This window comes from Aegilops tauschii, chromosome 3 (genome assembly GCF_002575655.3).
Source record: "Aegilops tauschii subsp. strangulata cultivar AL8/78 chromosome 3, Aet v6.0, whole genome shotgun sequence".
Lineage (NCBI taxonomy): Eukaryota > Viridiplantae > Streptophyta > Magnoliopsida > Poales > Poaceae > Aegilops > Aegilops tauschii.
This window is the reverse complement of record NC_053037.3, coordinates 360,054,588-360,080,256: the sequence shown is the minus strand read 5'-3', so window position 1 is coordinate 360,080,256 and position 25,669 is coordinate 360,054,588. Positions and strand designations below refer to the sequence as shown.

The 25,669-nt window shown below is 48.2% G+C and overlaps 2 protein-coding genes across 3 annotated transcripts; one reads left to right on the top strand and one right to left on the bottom strand.

Annotated features, from left to right (window-relative positions):
* Nucleotides 1–25,089, bottom strand: LOC109765076 (uncharacterized). 2 transcript variants are annotated; one of them, XM_040404057.3, is made up of 2 exons: nucleotides 22,694–25,089; nucleotides 1–251 (listed from the first exon to the last, which is right to left on the bottom strand). In XM_040404057.3, the coding sequence occupies exon 1, from the start codon at nucleotides 23,414–23,416 to the stop codon at nucleotides 22,703–22,705; it is 714 nt and encodes a 237-aa protein (XP_040259991.1). In that variant the 5' UTR covers nucleotides 23,417–25,089; the 3' UTR covers nucleotides 1–251; nucleotides 22,694–22,702. The 2 variants fall into 2 exon arrangements, with proteins under 2 accessions (XP_040259991.1, XP_020179449.1); XM_020323860.2 differs by lacking the exon at nucleotides 1–251 and adding an exon at nucleotides 14,006–15,631.
* LOC109765075 (uncharacterized) lies at nucleotides 6,934–22,148 on the top strand. Its single transcript, XM_045234854.2, has 2 exons — nucleotides 6,934–7,045; nucleotides 16,008–22,148. Exon 2 carries the CDS (start codon nucleotides 16,996–16,998, stop codon nucleotides 18,967–18,969), a length of 1,974 nt encoding a protein of 657 aa, XP_045090789.1. The 5' UTR covers nucleotides 6,934–7,045; nucleotides 16,008–16,995; the 3' UTR covers nucleotides 18,970–22,148.
* Nucleotides 25,090–25,669: the final 580 nt, after the last annotated feature.

The window sequence follows — 25,669 nt, the reverse complement described above, 5'->3', positions numbered from 1 at the left end:
GGCTCGAATACAAGTGCTCGATCACAGACGAGTCAGCGGAAGCAACAATATCTGAGTACAGACATAAGTTAAACAAGTTTTGCCTTAAGAAGGCTAGCACAAAAGTAGCAACGATCGAAGAGGCAAGGCCTCCTGCCTGGGACCTCCTAACTACTCCTGGTCGTCGTCAGCGGCCTGCACGTAGTAGTAGGCACCTCCAGTGCCGTAGGTGTCGTCGTCGACGGTGGCGTCTGGCTCCTGGACTCCAACATCTGGTTGCGACAACCAGATAGAAAGGAAAGGGGGAAAAAGAGGGAGAGAAGCAACCGTGAGTACTCATCCAAAGTACTCGCAAGCAAGGAGCTACACTACATATGCATGGGTATGTGTAAAGGGGCATATCAGTGGACTGAACTGCAGAATGCCAGAATTAAAAGGGGGATAGCTAGTCCTGTCGAAGACTACGCTTCTGGTCATCTCCATCTTGCAGCATATAGAAGAGAATAGAGTGAAGTCCTCCAAGTAGCATCGCATAGCATAATCCTACCCGGCAATCCCCTCCTCGTCGCCCTGTTAGAGAGCGATCACCGGGTTGTATCTGGCACTTGGAAGGGTGTATTTTATTCAGTATCCAGTTCTAGTTGTCATAAGCTCAAGGTACAACTCCGGGTCGTCCTTTTACCGAGGGACACGGCTATTCGAATAGATAAACTTCCCTGCAGGGGTGCACCACATAACCCAACACGCTCGATCCCATTTTGCCGGACACACTTTCCTGGGTCATGCCCGGCCTCGTAAGATCAACGCGTCGCAGCCCCACCTAGGCTCAACAGAGAGGTCAGCACGCCGGTCTAAACCTATGCGCGCAGGGGTCTGGGCCCATCGCCCTAAGCACACCTGCACGTTGCGAACGCGGCCGCGAGCAGACCTAGCAACCCACACGATCACGGCGGTTACGTCAAAGCGGTCCAACACGGCGCGCGCCACTCAGTCGCTGACGTCAAAAGAGCTTCGGCTGATACCACGACGTCGGGATACCCATAACTACTCCCACGTAGATGGTTAGTGCGTATAGACCAAATGGCCAGACTCAGATCAAATACCAAGATCTCGTTAAGCGTGTTAAGTATTCGCGAACGCCGACCAGGGCCAGGCCCACCTCTTACCTAGGCGGTCTCAACCTGCCCTGTCGCTCCGCCACAAAGATCCACTTGCGGGTACTCCTACGAGCCGTCCCGACTTTAGTCATCTCAGGTGTCATGTATATAGTATATAAGTATATACCCGCGATCACCGCCCAGGTGATCACGGCCCGATAGTGTAGCACAGCAGACGGACAAGAATGTAGGGCCACTGATGGAAATCTAGCATCCTATACTAAGAATGTAGGATTGCAAGTAAAGGTATCAACAGTAGTAGCAAGGATAGGCTATGCATCAGAATAGGATATCGAAAAGCAGTAACATGCTACACTACTCTAATGCAAGCAGTATAGAGAAGAGTAGGCGATATCTGGTGATCAAGGGGGGGGCTTGCCTGGTTGCTCTGGCAAGTAGGAGGGGTCGTCGACTCCGTAGTCGAACTGGGCAGCAGCAGTGTCGGTCTCGTAGTCTACCGGAGAGAAGAGGGGGAAGAAACAGTAAATACAATGCAAACATAAGCATGACGATGCGTGACATGACAGTGAGCGGTGCTAGGGGTGTCCTAACGCGACAGTAGGTGGTACCGGTGAAGGGGGGGAACATCCGGGAAAGTATTCCTGATGTTTTGCGTTTTCGGACAGAAGGACCGGAGGGGGAAAGTTGCTAGTTCGATAGGTTAGGGAGGTGTGGTGGACGAACGGACTGCGTATTCGGATTCGTCTCGTCGTGCTGAGCAACTTTCATATAGAAAACATTTTCATCCGAGTTACGGTTTAAAAGATATGAATTTTCAAAGTTTATTTGAATTTCTGGAATTATTTAATTAACAGAAAAAGGGATATGACGTCAGCATGACGTATGAGTGACGTCAGCGGTCAACAGTCCGGGTTGACTGGTCAAACTGACAAGGGGGACCCACCTGTCATAGACAGTGGGTTAACAGAGGATTAAACTAATTAGTTTTTAGTTAATTAACTACTGGGCCCACCTGTCAGTGAGAGATTAATTAAACTAATTATTTTTATTTATAAAACATTTTCTTTTTTAATTTTTGCGGCGGGGCCCGCATGTCAGTGACTGGGCCTGCCCAGTCAGCAGTTGACTGGGTCAACCCAGTCAACTGGGGCCCGTGGGGGCCACTGGCAGTGACCCAGGGGGTGGCCCCAGGTGTGCCACGTCGGCGGCCGGCGCCGGAGCAACGCCGGCGACCAGACGCACGGCGGCGCGGCTCGGGAGGGGTACGGGTTTCACGTACAGGGGGTCTCCGGGGGCGTGGCTGGGCGCGTTCGACGCGGCTCGACGTCGCGCGTCCAACGGCGGTGGTCGGAGGGGCTGGAACGGCCGGAGACGAGCGCTATGAACTCGCCGGCGGCGAGGTGCTACGGGTGCCCGACGGAAGCTACGCTAGAGCGCGCGAACGGCCGAACTAACTACCTAGGCGGGTGCGGCTCGGTGCGGTCGGGCTAGCGGGCCAACGCCCGTGACCATTTGGTCACCGGAGACACGCCGGCGGCGAGCTCCGCGGCGTGGCGTTCGGGCGCGCGCGGGGAAGCAGCTACGGAGCGCGAGCGAGCTAACGGAGAGGGGGAGGAGGTAGAGGAGCTCACCGCGCGGCGCAAGAAAGGCTCGTGGGTGGCTTAGTAGCAGCAGGTCGTCGCCGGGGAAGAAGGGGGTCGCCGGCGTCCGAAGATGAAGGCGAGCTCGGAGAGGTCGTTGTAGTGGCTCCGAGCTTCGACGGAGAGGCGGAGGGGGTGTAGTCGAGGGCGGCGACGTCGTACGACACGGCGGGGGTGGCGAGTGGGGCACGGTGGCCGCGAGAACGACGGGAACGGCGGCGAGCGCGTTGGGCGTGGGGAAGAGGGGAGCGGCGCGGATCCGGGGGAGAGGCGCAGAGGCCGAGGGAGTGAGCGGGGTGAGTGGGAGAGAGGCCCGAGGGAGCGGGGGCCGCTGGCGCCCTTATCCTCTCGCGGGGTTCACCGCCGGCGAGGGGGTTCGGCGGCGACGCGCCCCGTTCCGACCCGGTCGGGGGAACAGGAAGGGGACGCGCGGGGGGGGGGGGGAAGGTGGGCTGGGCCGGGGTCGCGGCTGCGGCCCAGTTTGGGCCCGGGGGGCAGTGGGGGGGGGGAAGCGGGCCCTTTTTCCTTTTTTTCTTTTTTTCTGCCTGTTTCTGTTTTCTCTTTATTTGCTTATTCCCTTTTCTGTTTTATTTTATTTAAAAGTATTTAGACATTTTATAAAAATGTGTTTTCTCCACCATAATTACCAGTGTATTATTTAGCACCCACTGAACATTTTTGTTTGAATTTTTGAAAACTTTTATTTTTCACTTTAATTATATTTGAAGTTTGAGCTAGGAGTTTGAAAGGAAGGTGATTCAAATGTGATCAAGCCCTGTTTAGCAACATGATTAGCTTAATCACAGGGGGTTACTGTAGCATGATTCTCAGGGTGTTACAGGGGGCGTCCCTCGCCCCATCATGCGGCACGCGTCGCGCCTGGCCTGCAGGCGGTTAGGGCCCGCGCCGTTTCGCCCCCCCGGGTGGAGACGTGCGCGCCACGGGCCCGGGGGCTACTGTCGTGCCCGTGGGCTTGGGGGTACCCGGGCCCGTCTATCCGCGGCCCAATACGTGGCGCATATCCTGGGCCCAGCGCATGGCCCACCATTGGACTTCGCGAGCAAGGCCCTCACGAGGCACACGTCAGCACGCGCTACCAAGGGCCTCGCGAGGCGGTCTCCCGAGGCCTCATCCCCTGAGGCAAGCAACTTGAGGGCTCCTCAGCCCGGTCGCGCGGCGCTGCGCCCGTCACGTGGATGACGCGCACGACGACGAACGAAGCCAGAAGAGCGCCATCAGGCGCGCATGAGGAGGCTTTCCTCTTTCGTGCTAAAGGAGCGAGGCCAACACGCCGGTTCCCAAAGCAGTCCCCAAAGATGGCCAGATCGGTGCAAGAAGACCAAGACGATGGGCGTGCTAGGGTGGAGGTCATCACCGAGCCCACCAGCGCGTCATGGATAGTAGCTTTGCTGGCGAAGACCATCTTGTGTTAGGATAAGCTGCGCCCCTGTCCCCCTTCGACCCCTTCAAACTGGCCTTTGTGGCAACCCTTCCCGCCAAGTGTTTTCGGGGGAAGAGGACCAAGGCAAGTATAAAAGGGGGCGGGGGGGTTGCCGTTGTAGAAGGGGATCGATTCCTTCCCCCCAACTCTTGTACTCTCATTCTCCCTCGCGAGAGCAATCTAACCACAAAGCAGAAGTAGGGTTTTGCACCGCAAGGTGGCCCGAACCTGGGTAAACTGTCGTGCCTACTGTTCTTCTTCTTTAGCTTGTGTACGCAGGAGCATCGCCGTGAGGTTGCGAGGCTGTGAAGTAGAGCAGGGCGGTAGCAGTGTGCACACCCAAGTGTTCGAACCTCTCGGGTCCCCGGAGCACCAATTCCGGCAGGCTTTGTCCCTTTTTTGGGCGGGACGTGGTAACGTGGGGAGGATGAACTTCCCTTTTTCAGTGGGAAGGGGGGGACCGCATGTGGGGCAGTTTTCTAAAATGGTTGGCCGCTCGATCACGCCAGGCATCAAGCGCGCGCTGTCTAGCAGCGCCCTGATAATAATGTGTTACTTGCTATTATCCACATTTGTAATCCTAATTTTTTATTTTTTAGTTACTCTTTTTCAGTACAACATGGAATTCAAATGGGTTGTACTACTTGTGGTTATTTTACTTGGACTACAAGTTCAGTCTGTTTGCTGTCCACAAGAGCCAACATCTTCATCATGTAACAACTCCACAATAGTGTCTAAAGACCCCTGGTATGCATTTACATCAGTTTTGGTGAGTTTGCTGTAATATTCTAATGGAGTTCTTAAATTAATAAGAATATGCACGTCTATTTTGATGAATTTTTTCAGTGTCAACACCACTACCGTTTGCTCCAAGATAGAATCCCTCAAAGACAAGCTTATCCCTCGGTTCTCTTTCGTTATCTCCTATAATATTGTTTTGTCCAATGTAAGTTCTTTTACATTTCCTATTTATATTATATTATAAATAGTAGTTGCTACTGAAATGTAATTTGCTATTTTTTCAGCTTGCGTATCAAAGATTTGAAGCCGGATCCACAATCTGATTCACAGACATTCTTTTGGTGGTTTTTATTTATTGGTTTTCTGGGTTACATTCTCTGGCTTTTCTATTTCTGGGAATGCTACCATCCAGATCATTCAGCATTTCTGTGTTACTGACCTGCATTTCTGGTCTCGTTATCCACCTGGCCTTGTGTGTTAAGGTTCAGCGGAAAACCAAAGCTTCAGGGGTAATAAAATTTACATCTATTATTTAAGTACAATCCTGTATACATTACATATCTAAATAAATAGGTGTATATGACTGCTTCTTTCTTATGTAATATTTACATTGTAGGATCAGCGAGTAGTAGTGTGTATGGTTCTAACATTTGTGGTCCTTGTCCTTGGTGCCACTTTTCTCGGACATAGACAAGCTCTTGGATGGATGGGAGTAGCACTGAGTGTACTCTCTCATTCTTTTCGAATTGGGTCCACGGTATGTGTCATTTCTAGTTTAGACACTGATATTGCCTTTACTAATTCCGTTTATGAAGGAACAAAAATTCAAATGCACTTAGTTTGTGTTTCTGTTGCTAGGTGTAGATTGTTAATCCTACTTCTGTGAGATGCATGGTAACAGGGTTTTACATCATGTTTGATGACTTTAGTATTTGACATCTCCACTTCAATTACAAAACCACTGATCTTCATGTGTTCAATTTTCTTACAAGAGCTTTTTCTCATTTTGACTTTTACTGTGCTGCCACATACTACTATGCTCTTGATTTTAATCTGTAATTATCTCTTCAATTCCCCCTTGTATGCAACATAGCATGGGGAATAGCAGAAGTGTTATTGTTATTTTTACATGTTTTATTTCCAATAAGTATAGATTTTAAAGAAAAATGGTAACAGTCATACAAATTAAGCTCTGATGGACCAGTAAAAACTATGGCACATTCTTATGGTTTAAATCACATTGCTACAATTATAGTATTATCTCTTTAGTTATGTTTGCATATTTTTCTAGCTACACTATATGAAATCTTCACGAATAAACAAAATATGGTTTATAGATATGAATTAAGTCATAAAGTTGTATTCTACATGAAGGCTCAGAGTAGGAATTCTGTACTTGATATATATAGGAAGTGGTTATCGTGGCACCCAGGATAAAGTTGAGTAGTTTAACGGTTTAAAAGTGCCTTAAAAGTAAAAAACATATGAACTTAATTCTGGAGATTCATGGCATTAAAGTAAAAAAAAAACAGAAGATGATTCACTGGAGTCTGGAGGTATTAAAAAAACATTGTGTGATCGCAGAAAAAAGAATCTACATATTGCAACATTAGGCTTGTTTTCTCTTGTGGGACCATGCAGTCATATATTTTTTAATACCCGTGGTGGATCATAATGAAAATTAAGTATCAAGAAAGAAAAGAATATAATATTCTAGAGATGGCTAGCATTTACATAATATAAGAACCTGATTTGCTACTCGTGCATATTCTTATTGTAAGAAACTAAACTTGAAATTATGACTTACCACCGTGATTCTAGCATATTGTTCAAATCTACAGGTGTGGTACGGGAAAAGGAAAATGCTGCTACTTTTGTTGTCACTTGAATGGATTATGACCACATTGCATTCATATTTTATTTTTTCATCAAGTGACATCCTTGTGGTACTAAACTCTATCTGGGCTCATTGAGGCACTGAACTAAACATATCATCTCGTTGTTTTGCTATGTAGGAGTACTACAACAAGATGAATTGGTGCCTGTTTGTTGCATCCGTGGTGGGATCAGTAAATGGATTCTTGTGGCTTATTCATCCACAGTTATGTATTTCAAAAGAATACAAGGTAAGAACTAATTAAATTATGGATGGTATTCCATTGCTTCGTTCTCTCACTCTACTTAGCATTTTTCTAAAAGTTTAGTCCAACTTTTATGCTTCAAATATATTGGTAAGCAACAAGTATGTAGTTTATTGAGAATATTATAGATTTTTATTTAGTATATTTTAACACATTATATCCACAGAATTATCGCTTCATCTCCTTGATGGTAACGGGTGACACCAACTTCGTGGCGTACTAAGATGAACTTGTTGGTGATTAATGTTGTGATTTCGGTCGAAACACGTTTATCACCAAATTTTGTTCCACTTGATCAGTGTGCAAGAACAGAAATGATCAAGTGTAATATATTATTGGTAAGGATTGTTTGATTTTTTGATAGGATGATGTAATCATTAAATTAGTTAGACCTTTCGAATGTGCTTCCTGTTTAAGAAGTGAGCTTGGTTAGAACATCTCCAACAGGTGCGCTATCTTAGCCGCGCGTTGGAAAAAACCGTAGACGCTCTATCTTAGCAGCGCGTTGGAACAAACCGCTTTATTGCGCGCGGGATTAGCGCTCCAGCAGCCGCGCTAAAATCATACGCGGGGTGAAGTTGGTTCAGTGCGCGGAGAAAAATGGCATCATGTGTGTCTGCTCGCGCGCTGCAAAATCTAGGCTGCTGCAGGTGGGGCCGCCGGATTGGGTACCGTGTTTTTGCGCTTAGCAAAACACCTGCCCAGCGCACTAAAACGCTACCTTGGCGCTGCAAAAAATATATAGCACGCAGCGCAGCCGCGCGTTTGTTGAAGACGCTCTTAGGGGAGTTGATGTTTTACCCAGCTACCTGGGTTCAGATCCTCCGAACAACACACTCATGCATCGTCCTTCCATTCTACGGATTTCTATTGGGCTTTTCCCCTCTGGAGAGAGAGAGAGTAGACGTATGTACGCATGAATGTTCCAACTCTTTTTTTATCGCAAGCATAGGGAGGGTTCACCCTGAATATTAATCAAGCTCACAATACAAAGTATGGACATAACAGTCCCTTGATAGAGAAAATCAGTATAAAAGAAAATATACATATGACCTATTTGGTAGCATGCACGTTTTTTTGTGTTTTTTAGGAGCCTGCCTGACTTGGGCCCGGCTTTGCTAATACAGGATAAAAACCATGTTGTGCATCTAGTTGGGTAGACCGCACCCTCCTTAAGAGCCTGGTTGAGAAGAAACACACATATGGTTGCATTTATTTCCCCAAATGCAACTTGTACAAACATGTTGCTGTTTGGTTATGTACGCAAGGGGCGATTAATCGTACCTCTTATCCATGTGGTGAACTTACATCACGTGGAAACGGGTCTGAAATAAGAAGAGAAGGGCCGTCTCGTGATAGAAGAAGGCGTGGCAGCCCTTGGATACAAATCCAACGGTCCAGCTCGAGGTAGAAGGTGTGACAACCCTCGGATGCTCATCCAACGGTCATGAATTAACTGGACGCGAATCCTTTTTCACGCGACTGATGCCTAGACGTGACACGTAGTGAGAAGGGGCACATAGATCTACTCGTCTATGACCGTCGAAATAGAAAATGTACAACACGAAAGTCGTGTGAAAACGGCGAGATGGAGCTAGTGGTCAAAGGAAATTTCAAACAGTCGACCGGGCTTGAAGATTTTGCCAAATTTCATCGGTTCATAACATGCACACACGAACACGTTTGTGTGGTCCAGTAGGAAATGTAGATCTACTTGTCTGTGATTATTGAAACAGAAATGTGCAACACGAAAGTAGTGTGAAACAGCGAGGTGAGGCAACGGTTGACTGGGTGTGAAGATTTTGCCGAAATTTGTCTAAAAATCCTCCAAACATTAGCATGAAATTAAGGATTTACTGTCCATAAAATTAGGAATCAATCTTCTAAATGGAACCACAACGTTTATGTGCAACTTTCTCGTATAGAACTTATTTCAAATCGAACCACCATTGTATAGATTAGAAGGGTTCATGTGAAGTGGTTTAAGGGAGGTGAGCGAAACAAAACACGTGCAAACGCATGTACAAGCTTGCACCACTAGAGCCACAATATGTGCTTGAGTTACATCACTTGGGCCTGGCTCTGGGAAAATGGTCAATTTGATGGTTCCTCCCCAAAAGACGCTGTAAGCATCATGTCATATTGTCCCAATAGTGTATGCACACATTAAACAATCCAAAGCAAAAAAAAGTCAGACACGTGCAATGGCTCTAGAAAAATGGTCAACTTGAGGGTTCCTCCCCAAAAGACATTGTAAGCATCATGTCATATTGTCCCAATAGTGTACGCACACAATTAAACAATCCAAAGCAGAAAAAAGTCAGACACGTGCAAGCTACCAAACACGTTCATAAATATATCCATCAAAAGACATACACGTGCAAGCTACCAATCTTAGACGAGTGAAAAAAAGAGTGCTGTATAGGGTGCACGCAGCTGGCAAAAGTCCCAATTGATCTCCACACGGTTTATATTTATTTTGTTAACCCGTTGGTCTTCAAATCAAACTTTATTATAGGATAGGAAGAATTAAATCGACTGTTCCCCACAAAAAAAAGAATTAAATCGACTATTAAAGTCTTTTTTTAGGGGGCTGTTGAAGTCTTAATTAGTGCTTCAACGTTAACTTTGCCTCGGTCAAGTTATTTCAAGATCACACTTTTTCGTTTCTATTTTTCCATTAAAAAAGATCACACTGTTGCCCCAGCCGGTCTGGGTTCGAGACTCGTCACATCTAATTTCGTTCCTCTAATGTCCTACTCCTTTTTTTGACTGTTCATGCTCCGTTAAAAAGGATAATGTAGCATTTAATTCTGCAAAACTAGATATCTTACTATCATTCCCTTGTCAAATTATTGGTCCTTTGCTTGTGTATGCAGTCATGGTTCAGTTATCCGTAGTTGCAACAGCTATATATCTACTATCATTCGCTTGTCTGATTGTTAGTCATTTGCTTAGGCACAATGATTTATGCTAAACCTAAAATTAAATCTTTGGTCCTCTACTGCTACATACCCTTGTATGCGCAATGCAACGTAATGCTTCGTATTACTATCTTCTTCAGATCGGATCTTACATTGTTGGTTGCCTACGAGGACTTGAGTCCTTCTTATGGTTACGTCGCTCAATTGCTGAGAAGTTGTCCAAGGTAGAGGGAAAGAACATTAAGCTTCCTGCTAGAACCGAGCCTCCTGCTGGACCTGAGCCTCCTGCTGGAGTTGAGCTACAACATTTGCTTTGAGTAAGTAACTCGTGATTATACCCCCTCCGTTGCAAAATGTTTGATCGTTTTTTTTTTGAAACTAGGCAAAAGATTTGCCATTTTCATTAATTAAGAAGAGAGTATTGTTACAGAAATGCCGTTAAACGGCAAAAGCCTAAACGGATTACTCTCGCGGCATTACATTGCTCAAGTTCTTGGCACCGGCAATAGCCCAAATAGACATTTCTTCTTTGATGATCCGTGTGACGATCGCCACCGGTGCCGCCTTGCTTCTGAAGACGCGTGCATTCCGTTCCTTCCAAAGTTCCCACCCCACAAGAAGTAGCAGAGAAGATAAGGCCTTAACCGGTTGGGTGTTGTTCGAGAGTAGCTCATCCCACCAAGATTTAACTGTGCCGAATTGGTGCCAAGAAGCCGTGGGAATAGCAAGCCCGAGCCAGGAGAACACCTCATCCCAAACCCGGAGAGAGAACCTGCACTTGAAAAGGAGGTGGACTGCTGATTCTTGCACCTGATTGCAAAGCGGGCACCGGTCACAGTTTGGCCATCCTCGGCGTTGCAGTCTATCCGCGGTCCAAATTCTGTTTTGATTGACTAACCAGGCAAAGAATTTGCATTTAGGAGGAGCCCAAGCCTTCCAAACCGAGACCTGAAAGCTAGAGTGGGTGAGTCCAGCGAACTGCGCCAAATATGCAGACTTAGCAGAGTAGTTGCCATCATTGGCGAGCTTCCACAAAATGCTATCTTTGACGCCCGGTTGGATGACAACACCCGCAATCTTTTCCCACAATGCCGAGAATTGCTGAAGATGCTCAAGCGTGAGGCCGCTTTGGGTGTCAATTTGAGCTATCCAATGATGATCCCTCAATGCCTGGGCAACCGTTCCGCCTTTCTTGCGAGAAATCTCAAAGATCTTTGGTGCAATGTCCTTGGGTCTTATACCCTCTAGCCAAGACAACTCCCAGAAAATCGCTTTATTCCCATCACCAATCGTCTCTTGGTCGCAGCCGCAAAAAGATCACGGTCCGCAGCTGTGCACGGCGTCTCCTGACCACACCACGCCCTTGAGGGTTCATCCCAGTCTAGCCAAAGCCAGCGAAGCCGAAGGGCAGTGGCAAACTTGCCGAGATTTAGAATGCCAAGACCTCCATATTCCTTTGGTTTACAAACTTGCTCCCAATTAACCTTGCATTTGCCACCAGTAACCTTGTTCGTTCCGGCCCAAAGGTAGGCACGTCGCAGCTTGTCAATTGCCTTTAGGACCTCCACCGGAAGGTCCAGCGGAGTGATGTGATAGATGGCCACCGCCGTGAGAACCACCTTGACCAAAGTCATGCGACCCGAGATAGCAACATGCTTGCCTTTCCAAGGCACCAATTTGCCAGCCGCCTTGTCCTCTAGCAGTTGTAAGTGAATCCTCTTAAGTCCCTTGATCGAGAGAGGGAGACCAAGGTAGCGGATAGGAAAGGAGGAACGACAGGCCGGGAAGGACTGAAGAATATCATCGAGGTCCACATTGGCACATCTGATGGGCGCAACAATACTCTTGGCGCAGTTAGTGGACAAGCCCGTGGACTCACCAAAGGAAGCTAGCATGGTGGACAGGAATTGGACATCCTCCTTATAAGGGGCACAGAAAACAGCAGCATCATCGTCATACAGGGAGGCACGAATCCCCGCGTGCCTCCCAGGCAGGGGGTGAAGCTTCCCATGTGAAGTGGCTTTGTTGAGGATATGGTGAAGCGGGTCGATCGCGAGGACGAAGAGCAAAGGGGAAAGCGGGTCACCCTGTCTAAGGCCACAACCATGCTTGATGGGGTCGCCAGCAATTCCGTTTAGTAAGACTCTCGAGGATGCCGAGGAGAGGAGGGCCGAAACCCAATCGCGGAAGCGAGTAGGGAAACCATGATGGCTCAACATCTCCAGTAAGTAGTCCCACCTAACAGAGTCGAATGCCTTCCTAATGTTAAGCTTGAATAGGAGCATGGGTTTTTTTGTGCGGTGAAATCTTCTCGCCGAATTCCGCACATACATAAAGTTGTCATGTATACTTCTCTTTTTTATGAAAGCACTCTGGGCGATGGAGACGATGTCGTTCATGTGGGGAGCAAGCCTAGTGGCAAGAATCTTTGCAATGAGCTTGGCCACCGCATGGATTAGGCTGATTGGTCGGAAGTCAGAAATCTCCTCCGCTCCATCCTTCTTGGGAACGAGAGCAATATTCGCCGAGTTGAGCCAGTGAAAATTTCTAGTTTGAAGGTTGGAGAAGCTATTGATCACGAGCAAGATGTCATCTTTAATAATCTCCCAACAACTTTTGAAGAATTTTCCTGTAAAACCATCCAGGCCCGGTGCTTTGTCCCTAGGGAGAGCAAAGATTGCAGCCTTCACTTCCTCTTCAGTAATTGCATCTCCAAGCATGGATAGATCATGGTCAGCACGGGGAATGGCTGCCCAGTTGATGGTCTTTGGGCGCGGGGCACCCCTCTTCATGATCTCAGAGAAATGCGAGTGGACAATATTCTTCTTGTGGTCATGATCCGTCACCCAGCCATTGCCCTGTTTGAGTCGGTGAATTAGATTTTTCCGTCTCCGACCATTAATCCTAAGGTGGAAATACCGGGTATTCGCATCACCCTCTTTGATGTTGGTGATCCGAGAGCTTTGCCTCTTCCTAGCTCTCTCTAGAACTGCAAGCCCCACCACTCTCCTCTTAAGTCTTTTCCGAAGATCCGCCTCCTCGGGACTAAGAATCCGCACATCCTGGGCCTCATCAAGGCGAAGGATGATCTCCAAGGCCATATGCAGTTGGACCTTGGCATTGGAGAAAAGGGTTCTGCTCCAAACTCGCAGTTTCTGACTGGTCTTCTTCAACTTGTGGAATAACCTTAGGAAAGGATCGTGGTGCTGGGGGGGCTTGTTCCACGCCTCTAGGATGACTTGCTGGAAGCCTGGCATGTTGGTCCAGAAGTTCTCAAAGCGGAAACTCCGCGGTCGCCGAGGGCCATCATCATTGGCCAGGAGAAGTGGGCAATGGTCAGAGAGTGATGAAGATAAGGCATGCAGGATGTGCTTGTCAAAGGTGATATCCCAATCCTCATTGCAGAAGAAACCATCAAGTTTGGACATGGTCGGGTTATTTTGCTCATTGCTCCATGTAAACCTCCTGTTTTGTAGGTGGATTTCCTTTAGCTCGCAAAAATTGAGGGCATTCCGGAAATGGGTGATGCGACTACGATTTGCATTAGAACGATTCTTGTCTCTTGCCCGGTAAATTTGGTTAAAGTCACCCGCGACGAGCCATCGTTCTCCCAAAGGCGGCTTCTCATCCTTCAGCTCTTGAAAGAACACGTCTTTGAGGTTGTTTCTAGTTGGACCGTAAACAGTGGTAAACTTGAAGGAAGTATTGGAGCTGATTATAGTAATTTGCGCCGAGAGAGTGAAGTCGCCATGGTGAACATTCTCGAAGCAGACATGATCTTCATCCCACAATAGCAATATCCCACCGCGCGTGCCTACAGCAGGGCGCTGAGCAAAACCCTTTAATCTGTATCCGCCAAGGAAGCAAGCAACAACAGCATCAACAGCCTGGAGCTTTGATTCTTGTAAACAGGCCAAATGACACGCAGACGTAGCAATAGTAGCATTGACCGTGGCTCTTCTGTTTGGGCAATTCAGTCCACGCACGTTCCAATTAAGCACACTGAGGTTTAGACTATTCATTGGGAAAACAAAGCAACTTCAATTGAATGGAACAGCTCCAGCCATATCCAACTAAGCCTTGCCAGGGCACATCAGGGCAGCAGCTACCAAAACCAGCTTCAGACCGGCAATCAGGACCGTAGTACATGTTTTTTAACATAGGAAACAAACTACAGCAGCAAGCAAACAGGCAGAGGCCTAAACAGTGGCGACTTCTCTTGTTGGAGTTGGCATCCCGGAGCCACCCTCTCCACCATGCTGCAACAGCGCGTCCTCCACCGCCGTCGCAAGGTCACAATCCAGCTTGAAGAGAGTGCGTAGTCCTGCGATCGCCAAGTCAGAGAGTTGGCCCTTGAACATTGCCACAAAGCGACCGATCGCTTCCTCCGTGACCTCTTCGCCATCGCCCACGATGCCCATTCTCAGGCAGAGCAGCCTCTCAGCGAGCTTAGCAACGGGCATGGACCTGTTCTTGGCATGAAGACGAGGGCTCCGACGGCCCAGGTCGAAGCCCACCACCCCAGCCAACGTCTTTCTTCTCTTCGTCGGTGGCCTTGGCCTTGGAGAGGGTGATCTTGGCGCGGCAAGTAGCGGTGGCGGGCAAACAACAAATAGAGGAGAGCACGGCGGCGCCACCACATTGCCAACAGCCGGGACGAAGACCGGGGTGACCGGCTCAGGCTCAGAGCATGGGGATGGAGCACGGGGAGACTGGGCGCTCGCTGTAGGGGAAGTAGGGGCAGCATCCCAGTCGCTGTGAGGTGACGGCCTGAGCTCGATGATGTCGCATGAAGTAGTACGAGGCGACGGCGGAGGAGAATGGCCACGCTGCCCGGTGCGAAGAGTCTCCAGGGTGGGTATCTGCATCGTCCTCGCCGAGTGATCAGGGGATCTGTTGCGAGAGCGGCGACCTGAAGCTGGGATGACTGCCCCATCGGGGAGGCGCTGCACCCGAGTCCAGTCGATGCGTCGCGCATCCGAAATCGATGACTCTGCCCCGCACCGCCTTCTGCCACCGAGATCATCGGGACGTGGGGCATGGCGGCCATCATGCCTGGAGTCGAGCCAATCCTCGTTGTCGCGCTCCTCCGTTGCCCATGGTATGTTTCTGAAGATGCGGTCGCGCCTAGACGGCTGCCTCTCATTACCACAACAGCGATCATCTCTCGCGTTGTAGTCGCGTCTGTCTGCCGCCATGGCAGCGGCCAATCGATCTTGCATCACGGTTGGCAGGAACCGCACCGCGACGACGTTCAGAATGGTCACCATGGCTGCTTCTGCTGTCCGCATGAGGGGCATCAGGACTGGGAGGAGGAGCAGACGTGACGGCCGCAGCACGCGACGAGGTGCAGTTCCGGGCGCGGTGGCCAAACTGCCGGCATTTGAAACAGGTGAATGGATTTCGGCAATCCACCTTGCAGTGCCCTTTGAGGAGGCAGCGATGACAGGTTCTGTCTCTGAACTTGACGAAATTCCTCTGCCCAGAGGAAAAAGGAGACGCGGCTCGGCGGCTTGGACGCTGGTGTCTGGGGCGGTGTTTTCGCCACCAATAGGCTGGCCGGACGAGGTTCCAATCCTCAGCAGTGGAACTCTGGTTGAATCCGTGGCGGGAGGTGCAGGGGTCGAGGAAGAGCTCTGGCAAGGAACTGCAGCAGCAGGAGTCCAAGTCGATGCTTTTGATCAATAATTAATCCAACACTGTGTGTACTATTCTCGAAAAAGAAAGGGTGGGTTATGTTATATCATCTTTGGAGTTGACCAGTTCAGGCTATATGATTCATATTCAAAAGCTTTGTGATTGTGGTTATGAATATGAATCACATAGCCTCAACTGGTCAACTCTAAAGATGATATAACCAGGTCGAAATGCATAACCAAACAGTCAAGATACACTCTAGTTTTGCAATGGGTGAGTATTTCAGTTGCTAAGTTCTGGTTATAGCCTCTGCGATGAACACTGTTAATGAGGCTGTACTGCGAGGGCCGTGGATTTGTTGTAATGATCTCGTTTTCTATAAGCAGGCGTGGACTGACTGACTGAAGGTCAGCAAAGGTTGGTGAATCCGGTAGCCTGTTAAACACTGCTGAGGTCGTGGGCTGAAGCTCGAGAATTGAATGGAAACTACGGTGTTGAAAACTGCAAACACATTTGCTGCTGTTGGATACGAAAGAATACCTAAACTAGATGCACTTTCTTGTACGATTCCTGATATGGTCTTGGTGGAGCGTCGTATGTTTCAGCAACGTTGTGCTGTTTTGGTGCTACAAAACGATGTTATCGAATTGCAAAAGGATATGGGGGTGTCAGGCCAACTAAAGACATCTCTGAAGAATTGCTCTGTTCTAGCATGTCGGAAGCAGCATGGACCGTCGATCTGCCATCCAGTGGCTCCCGAAAGAAGATAACGGTTCGCTACTGGAATGTCATCTCCACCGTGGATCTCCCATCCAACGGCTGTCATCGCTCCGAGGGTCGCTGTTGATCATCCGACAATGCATGTGCTCTGCTTTTGCTCTTTGCTTTGCTTTTCACCTGTAATGGCTATAAAGCCACCGCTCCTTCTCCATTCTGGACGCGATGATTGTAACTGGGTATAAACCCTAGCCGCCGGTGGCGTGCTTGCTACTTTCCCCTTTTGCTGCAATACAAACCCTAGCGCAAATTCTCTCAAATTCACCTCTGAATTCGCATCGTTGAGTGTATAGTTCGACCGATTCTCTGTCAGGTTCCTGACAATTGGTATCAGAGGCCCAATCGGTTCTCGGAGGCGTTGGATCTGGCAAGTAGAGGTTGGCGAACAGGCCGGAAAATCCCTCTTCTTGTTGTTGATCTGGTGGAGGCCGGAGTGGCACAGTTCGGAGGCAGTCTGAATTTCACTTCTGGTTGCTGGGGAGTCTTTCTCCTGCGGTAAAATCCCAGAATCTGAACTCGGACGGTGCTTCTTGGTGTTGGCGGCGGTAGATACAAGAGCTCGCGGCAAGTCCCTCCCTTCCCTCCCTTCTCGAAGCCATGTCCCACCCGGAAGGCTCCATCGACACGGGCGTCTTGCAGCTCCAGTCGTTGGAACTAGATATCAAAACCCTGCAACGCTATCGTGAGGAAGACAAGAAGGAATTCCAGGACTTCCAATTCATGGTCAACAAGAACTTCGTCACCATGCAGCAAAATTTTGACAAAATCCAGGATAATTTCAAGCATTTGCTGTTGTTGCCAGAGCAGGGCGACGTTCCTGATGAACAGTCGGCACAAGGGAGTGTACAGCATAAACAGCCTCTGTTGCAGTCACCACCCAATGCACCGGGCAGGCCCAAGCAACTACTGGCGAACACTCCTCCTTCAGTAGCTATGCAAGAAAAAGAGGCTCAGGCCGTAATTGGAACAGCAGTTTTGCGAGATCCTGCTGGTAAAGAGCTCAACTTGGATGGCACGCCCAAAATTCCCTATCGCCATCCGAATTTTGCAGTAAACAGAGCAGTGGCACCACAACAAGTTCCACCCCCACAGCAACATCCCATACAGTTAGAAGATCACTCGCTGGAAGAGTGGCCAGAGGGAGGAGATAGAGGCAGAAGGCCTGACTCTCCATTTAACAACCGAAGAAATGTTCTCACAGTTAAACCAGCCAAACTGAACATCTCTGAATTCAGTGGAACAGATCCTGAGTCATGGATTCAGAACTTGGAGCAGTACTTTGCAGCTGCAAGGACTCCTTTGGAGCACAGGACCGAGCTGGCAGTATCTTATCTGCAAGGCCCGGCCATACAATGGTGGAGAGGAACTGGATTTTCCCCACAAAATGTGCCATGGCACAGATTTTGCACTTATATTGCAGATAGGTTCTCAATCGATTCTGCTTGTGATATTGTTAACTCTTTCCATGCAATATCCCAAACGTCAACAGTGGTTGTGTATGTTGAGCAATTTGAACAACTCGTGAACTGCATGAGAAGAGAAAATCCTGCTATACCAAATGACTATTATATCACCAGTTTTCTGTCTGGACTGAATCCTTACATCAGAAGTCATGTGGAGTGTTTTAAACCTCCTGATATGCAGACAGCTGTGTGGTATGCTAGAAGAATGGAAAAGGCTACTGCTACTGCTCAATCCAAGCCCTACTACCCTCAGCCCAAAAGACAAGTGGTGTTTGAACCAGCAAAACCCCCCCTAGCTGCCACCACACAAAACAGAAACACAATTATACAGCAGGCCAAACAAAACCAAGTCTGCTATAAATGCAGAGAGCCATGGGTTCCTGACCATAGGCAGGTGTGCAAAATGAGCCAGAAAGCTCAAGTACAGGCACTGCAGGCAACAGAAGAGGAAAATGCAGAAATTATTTATGTCACAGACTTTGAGGATCCTGACTTAGAACAAATGGTACCTCCTTCTGACAATGTTGTGTTGCAAGTTTCTCTGCATGCTGCCATGGGCATAGGGGCAATGAAGAACACTTTTATCTTAACTGTTAATGTGGGAAAAACAGTAGCTACAGCCCTTGTGGACAGTGGGAGCACTTCCACATTTGTATCCCCTGATATGGCTGCAAAACTACCTGTTGCCCCAACCCCAAATTCCAAGATTAAAGTGCTAGTAGCAAGTGGAGGAGAGCTGTGGAGTGAGTTCACTTCCAGGAACTGCCCCTATGAAATACAGGGCACCAAACTGCATGACACCTTCAGAGTTCTGAAACTGAAGGGGTATGATATGATCTTGGGAGTTGATTGGCTAAAGAAATATAGCCCTGTTCTGATGGACTTCATTAAAATGGAAATGAGGATTAATGTTACACCTCAGACTCAAGTGACATTTGTGGATGAAACTGTACCCCTGTCCTCACCAATGGAAGCCACTGATAATGCAGAAAAGTTAATGGACCAGGCTGTTTGTGGATTTTTTTCTCTTATCTACCTGTCATACTATGACTTCTGCTACTGCTCAAGCAATTCCAGAGGAACTCCAAGAGATAATTCAACAGTATGACAACACCCCTACTGAACTACCTCCAAGCAGACCCTGTGATCACAGAATTCCACTTATGGAAGGAGCAAAAGTAGTAAACCAGAGACCATACAGAGTACCACATCACCAGAAAGAAGCACTAGAAAAGATCATCTCTGAACTCCTGAAATCTGGTCTCATTAGACCTAGCACTAGTCCTTTCTCTTCTCCTGTGCTTCTAGTGAAGAAGAAGGATGGAACTTGGAGACTCTGCATTGACTACAGGAAACTTAATGCTATCACAATAAAAAACAAGTACCCCATTCCTGTGATAGAAGATCTCTTAGACCAGTTGAAAGGAGCAACAGTCTTCTCCAAAATAGATCTCAGAAGTGGATATCACCGGATAAGGATGGCTGAGGAGGACATACACAAAACAACATTTTCCACACTCCAGGGCCACTTTGAGTTCCTAGTTATGTCATTTGGACTGACCAATGGCCCTCCCTCATTTCAATCTCTCATGAATTTCCTGTTTGGCCCTTTCGAGTTTGTGGTAGTGTTCTTTGATGATATTCTGGTTTTTAGTTTGACCATGGAAGAGCACAAGGTACATCTCAGGAAAGTATTCCAAGTCCTACAAGACAATAAACTGTATGCCAAGTTGGACAAGTGCTCTTTTGGTCAGTCTGAAATAGAATACTTGGGCCATGTGATTAACAAGGAAGGTGTGGCAACTGATCCCACTAAAATTGTTGCTATAAGGGAGTGGCCAGCCCCCACTACAGTAACTGAACTTAGAAGTTTTCTGGGCCTGAGTGGTTACTACAGAAGGTTTATACAGGGATATGGAGTTATCTGCAGGCCCCTCTTTGACTGTCTGAAAAAGAACTCCTTCTCTTGGCAACCAGAACAGCAAGCAGCATTTACAACTATTAAAGAAAAACTGACACAAGCACCTGTCCTGGCCCTGCCAGACTTCTCTAAACCATTTGTGTTAGAAGCTGATGCCAGTGGTTATGGCCTAGGGGCTGTCCTGATGCAGGATGGGAAACCATTATCCTATTTCAGCAAGTCTATTGGGCCCAAAGCAGCAGCATGGTCTACCTATGACAAGGAAGCTCTAGCAATAATAGAAGCTGTCAAAAAGTGGAAACACTACTTCCTAGCCACTTCCCTGATTATCAGAACTGATCAGGAGAGCTTGAAGTACATTCAGGAACAAAAACTGACTGAAGGAATACAGCACAAGTTATTACTCAAACTGTTAGGCTACAACTTTACAGTTGAGTATAAAAAGGGCAAAGAAAACAAGGCTGCTGGTGCTTTATCCAGGGTCAAGCACATGATATCCTTCCTGTCTACCAGTTTCTCCACACCTAAATGGGTTTCTGAAGTGGTTAAAAGCTATAATTCAGATCAGAAAGTCCAAGATCTTATAGCTCAATGTGCAACTAACAAAAACATTGACACTGGATATACATTCAAAAATGGTATCTTGAGATATAAAAACAAAATTGTCATTGGAACTGCCACCTCCTTGAGACAAGATATCTTGCAGACATTCCATGCTTCAGAACTGGGAGGACATTCTGGACAGAGAGCAACATACCACAGAGTTCACTTGGTTTTCCATTGGCATGGCCTCAAGCAGGATGTCATTGATTTTATCAAGCAATGCCCTGTCTGCCAGGTCAACAAAGCTGAACATACACCCTACCCTGGCTTGTTAGAGCCCCTGCCAGTCCCAGACTTTGCATGGGCACACATCAGCATGGACTTTGTGGAGGGGCTACCCACTTCTGAAAACAAGGATCTGATTCTGGTGGTGGTAGACAGATTTACAAAATATTCCCATTTCATTGCCATGAAACACCCCATAACGGTTCAGTCTGTAGCAAGGGCATTTTCTGACACAGTGTTTAAACTCCATGGAATGCCATTGGTTATAGTAACTGACAGGGACAAAATCTTTACAAGCAACTTGTGGCAGCAGCTGTTCAAGTCACTCAAGATCAAGTTACACATGAGCACAAGCTATCATCCTCAAACTGATGGACAGACAGAAAGGGTGAACCAGTGTTTGGAGAACTACTTAAGGTGCATGTGTTTTCAGCAACCTAGGAAGTGGCATGCATGGTTAGCACTAGCTGAGTGGTGGTACAACACAAGTTTCCACACTTCCTTGCAAATGACTCCCTTCCAGGCCCTATATGGTTTTCCCCCTCCTATGATAGCTGAGTCTGCATTGCCTGACTCTATTTCGGAGGACAGTGACACCTTGTTGCAGGACAGGGAACTGGCCCTGGAAGTGATCAAACAGAATCTCTCTAAGGCACAACAACGTATGAAGCACTTTGCTGACAGACACAGGCAAGAACGATCGTTTGATGAAGGAGACATGGTTTACTTGAAACTGCAGCCCTACAGGCACACTTCCCTCAGTCTGCATCGGCACCTCAAGTTGCATTCCAAGTTCTATGGCCCATTCAGGATTGTACAACGAGTTGGCCGAGCTGCTTATCAGCTCCTTCTCCCTGAAGGCTGCAAGCTGCATAACACCTTCCATGTGAGTCAACTAAAGAAACACATTGGCCCCCGAGCGGTCCCTTCAAAGAATTTGCCACTCATTGGTGCTGATGGAATTATTCAAATGGAGCCAGAAGCAATCTTGGACAGGAAGTTAATCCCCAGACCCCAGGGAAACATCAGTATTCCAGTCGTTCGCTGGTTGATCAAGTGGGTCAACATGCCCGAAGAAGCAGCCACCTGGGAGGATTCGGCCTTCATACAGAAAGTTTTCCCTTCCTTTCAAGCTTGAGGGCAAGCTTGGTCTCGACGGGGAGGAATTGTCAGGCCAACTAAAGACATCTCTGAAGAATTGCTCTGTTCTAGCATGTCGGAAGCAGCATGGACCGTCGATCTGCCATCCAGTGGCTCCCGAAAGAAGATAACGGTTCGCTACTGGAATGTCATCTCCACCGTGGATCTCCCATCCAACGGCTGTCATCGCTCCGAGGGTCGCTGTTGATCATCCGACAATGCATGTGCTCTGCTTTTGCTCTTTGCTTTGCTTTTCACCTGTAATGGCTATAAAGCCACCGCTCCTTCTCCATTCTGGACGCGATGATTGTAACTGGGTATAAACCCTAGCCGCCGGTGGCGTGCTTGCTACTTTCCCCTTTTGCTGCAATACAAACCCTAGCGCAAATTCTCTCAAATTCACCTCTGAATTCGCATCGTTGAGTGTATAGTTCGACCGATTCTCTGTCAGGTTCCTGACAGGGGGTCAGTTCAATTAACCACACGGTATACATATATAGGTGGGTAATCTCTCATCAATCATACTGTAGGAAAACTTGCCTGTATGTTTGGTAAGCATGCAGTTCTGCAGGTGCTAAAGTTTACAAATGCATGATCGTCGATACGAATGCATAATCTCCCGCAGGTAGCTAGCATGTATTCTTTCTTCTTAGAAGGATCTCTTCTCTGTCGAGGTATAAGGACCATGGGTTCATGTAGAGCCGATTGTTCTAAATTTCTAATCCAAAGCTGTCATAAGCATAAAGGGAAAAAAGATGCTATGTTTTCAAACTAGAAAATCTCCAATATTTTCTCTGGCACCCAAACAGATTAGCAGCCTGATGCTAGGCAGGTCATTTGAGAAGTGGACATTGATATTATCGTGTCATGCTTAGAATCAAGCTTGCTATCAATCTTATACTTGTAGCCAGGTAAAGAAAAGAAGTAGTATTGATTGCATTACCGGAGGCGGCTAGGCCAGGGGCGAAAACCAGTTCTGCGGAGCGAACACGGTGCAGGGGGTGACGGCTCCAGGCGCTCCACCCGTCCCCGCCTTGCACCACATCCACGTCGGCGTGCCCGTGCCGGAGCGGGCGTCGCCTCCCCGGAGGAGCCGCACCTGGACCTCGACCTCCACGGCGCCGACCTTCTCCGCCGCCGCGATGCGGCCACGCAGGTTCTCCGGCAGACCAACGCCGTCGTTCCAGTCCCACGACAGCCTGAACGGCACCTCGCGCGCCCCCTTCCACGGCACGCAGAAGTCGGGCGCGCGGCCCGACGCGACGGTGAAGCCGCCGTACGTCACCGCCCCCTCCCCGTGGTGGTAGCACCTCTCCGCGGTGCGGCGGTTGCCGGCGTGCAGGACGACGTCGAAGGCCCGGGGGACGGACGTCGCCGCGGCCGGAGCCCCCGCGCTGGCGTTGCTCGGGATCGGCGTCAAGTGGACGGAGAACTCGCGTGGCAGGTCGTAGGTCAGGTAGCAGTACGCCGTCCCGAACAGCCAGATCAAGAGAGCGAATTCGCAGACCGTGGAGATGATGTACCTGGGGCAGTTGAGCGCCGGCCTCCTGAAGTCGCCGCGAAGGACGGGAAGATTGCGTCGACGAGGCTTCGTCGCTGGGTGCAGTATTTTTTGCTTGACGAAATTCCACAAGGATCGCCCAAGTCGGAAGAGAAGAGATGACATGTTGCCGTGTACCCGCTGCAGATATTCCCGGCCGGCCGGTAGGGAACGTGCGCCTATCACGACGAATTTGTTGTAGTTCGACTAGGACAGTACGCCAATATATAAAGACCGATGTTTTTTTTTTTGACATCAAAGATCGATGGGTTATCTGTGGAGGTCTCAATATATAGGATCCCGATGAAGTGTGCACGTATATGGCTGGCGAACATAACCACGATGGTGTGTGAGGCTTGTGTTCTAGTAGCCCACGTTCTTTCACCCCTTCTCCTTCTATTTCCAATTTTTAATTAAATTTTGGTTATATTAGATCAATAGAACAATGGATATCAGATATAGGGTAATTGAACACACATACACAAAAATAATAGAGACTACGACTACGGTTATACGCCTCAAAATTGTCCTTTTATAATTCATTTTACTCTTGCTCATGCATCCAATATGCATAGTGTCATAATCGGCTGCTCTTAATTCACCATTTGAAAGCCATTTTGGCCATTCAAACACGGAAAACAACACATATGCTTAGTCTGTATTGATGGCTTCCACCACTTCTACTTCACCCACGAGATCCCATTGCAAACTGTCGCTCCTCTTGCTTGCCGTTGACCGTTGCAGCCTCGTGGCAGAGAACTGTTCAGTTGTGGTGGGAGTTGGAGGCGGGACAGATAGCCACTTGTCATGCACCGATGGAGGTCGGGAGGAGGAGAGGCCAGCGGCAGGATGAGAGCGGCGGCAGGGTGGGCAAGAAGGAGAGGAAGAAAAAACTGAGCCGGTCCATCACCGTCACTTCTTGAGAAAGTCACAACCGAGTGTTGAAAATCCGATGAGCATGAGTCATTCTGTAATTCAAAAAAAATTGTAACATTCATCATTTAGATATTGCGTTTTATTATTAGTAAATGGCATTTTTATTAAACTCAACAATAGCATAAAAGAGATACGACACATAATGAGTGTATGAATAACCTCTGCATGACTCTACATGCGACAGTCAACACCAACTCGCATATAGTTGAAACAAACACATTGCTAAAAAACATCATTGCATACAATTAAAAAAAACTGCTCCCTGCTTCGGTCCCATTGTTGTCACTTTTACCATTGCTAAAAAAAACTTGTTTTCCTTTACTTCTTCTTTCCTTGATCTTCGGACCTCATCTTTGTCACTTTTATCATAACTCCCTGCTTTTTTTTAATCAGTTTTGCTAAAGCATATCTAGATATGCTCTAAATATTGCACATCTAAGTTTTATGCTAAGATTCGCGCAAGCATTTTCTTTTGTCTTTTTTTTCTAGTTTCATTGAGTCACTTAAATGTGCAATAACTATAGCACATCTAGATGTGTTTTTTTATCAGCCAAACATCAGCTATGGCTGATCCTTAAAAAAACATCATTACATACCATTAAAAAAACCTCATCACATTTATTTTTCTTGAAAACGGAGTCAGTCATCTGCATTACATGATGCACACAGTCAATTTATTAAACATGAGTCAAGCTTAAGTCATCGAGTACTCAATAATAATACAAATAAAAGGAAAACACTGTCACAAACAGTCGAACCCAATATTACATATTATCTACATGATCTACGAGTGATCATCAACCAAACTGATTGAATAAACCATGCACAACCGTTTCGAGCCAACTACACCCAGAGGCCATAAGCGTCTGCATCCAATACGGGCCAATATCCGAGGCCCAATTCTTCTGAGCGAACACGGTGCATGGAACCCCGTCCGGCGGCTTCGGCCCACCCGTCGTCACCTTGCACCGCATCCACGTCGGTCTGGCCGAGCCGTCGTCGCCCCGGAACAGCCGCACATCGACCTCTAGCTCCACCGAGCCGGCACGCCGCTCCGCCGCCATCTTGTCTCTGAGCAACGTAGGCAACTCGACACCGTCGTCGGCCCATGCCACGACTGTCACGTCCCGTGCATCCATCGCGCCCACGCAGAAGCGCGGCGTGCGGCCCCACGCGACGGTGAGGCCGGAGTAGAGCACGACCGCCTCGCCCTGGCGGTAGCACCTGTCCGCGGGGCGCCGGTTGACGGCGTGCAGGGTGATGTTGAAGGCGGTACTACTGGAGATGGGGTCGGCTGGAACCGCCGTCCGGGGAGCCTCGGGACTCGTGGCCTCGGTGACCTGAACGGAGAACTTGGGAGGCAGGCCGTTCAAGCGGAAGAAGGCGCAACCGATGGGTATCCAGAAGAAGAGGGGCATCCAGATGACAGCAACCGCTGCCTTG

Bases quoted from the DNA above. Each gene is read 5' to 3' on its own strand.
- LOC109765075 (XM_045234854.2), top strand. From the start codon at position 16,996: ATGTCCCACCCGGAAGGCTCCATCGACACGGGCGTCTTGCAGCTCCAG.
- LOC109765076 (XM_040404057.3), bottom strand. From the start codon at position 23,416: ATGTCATCTCTTCTCTTCCGACTTGGGCGATCCTTGTGGAATTTCGTC.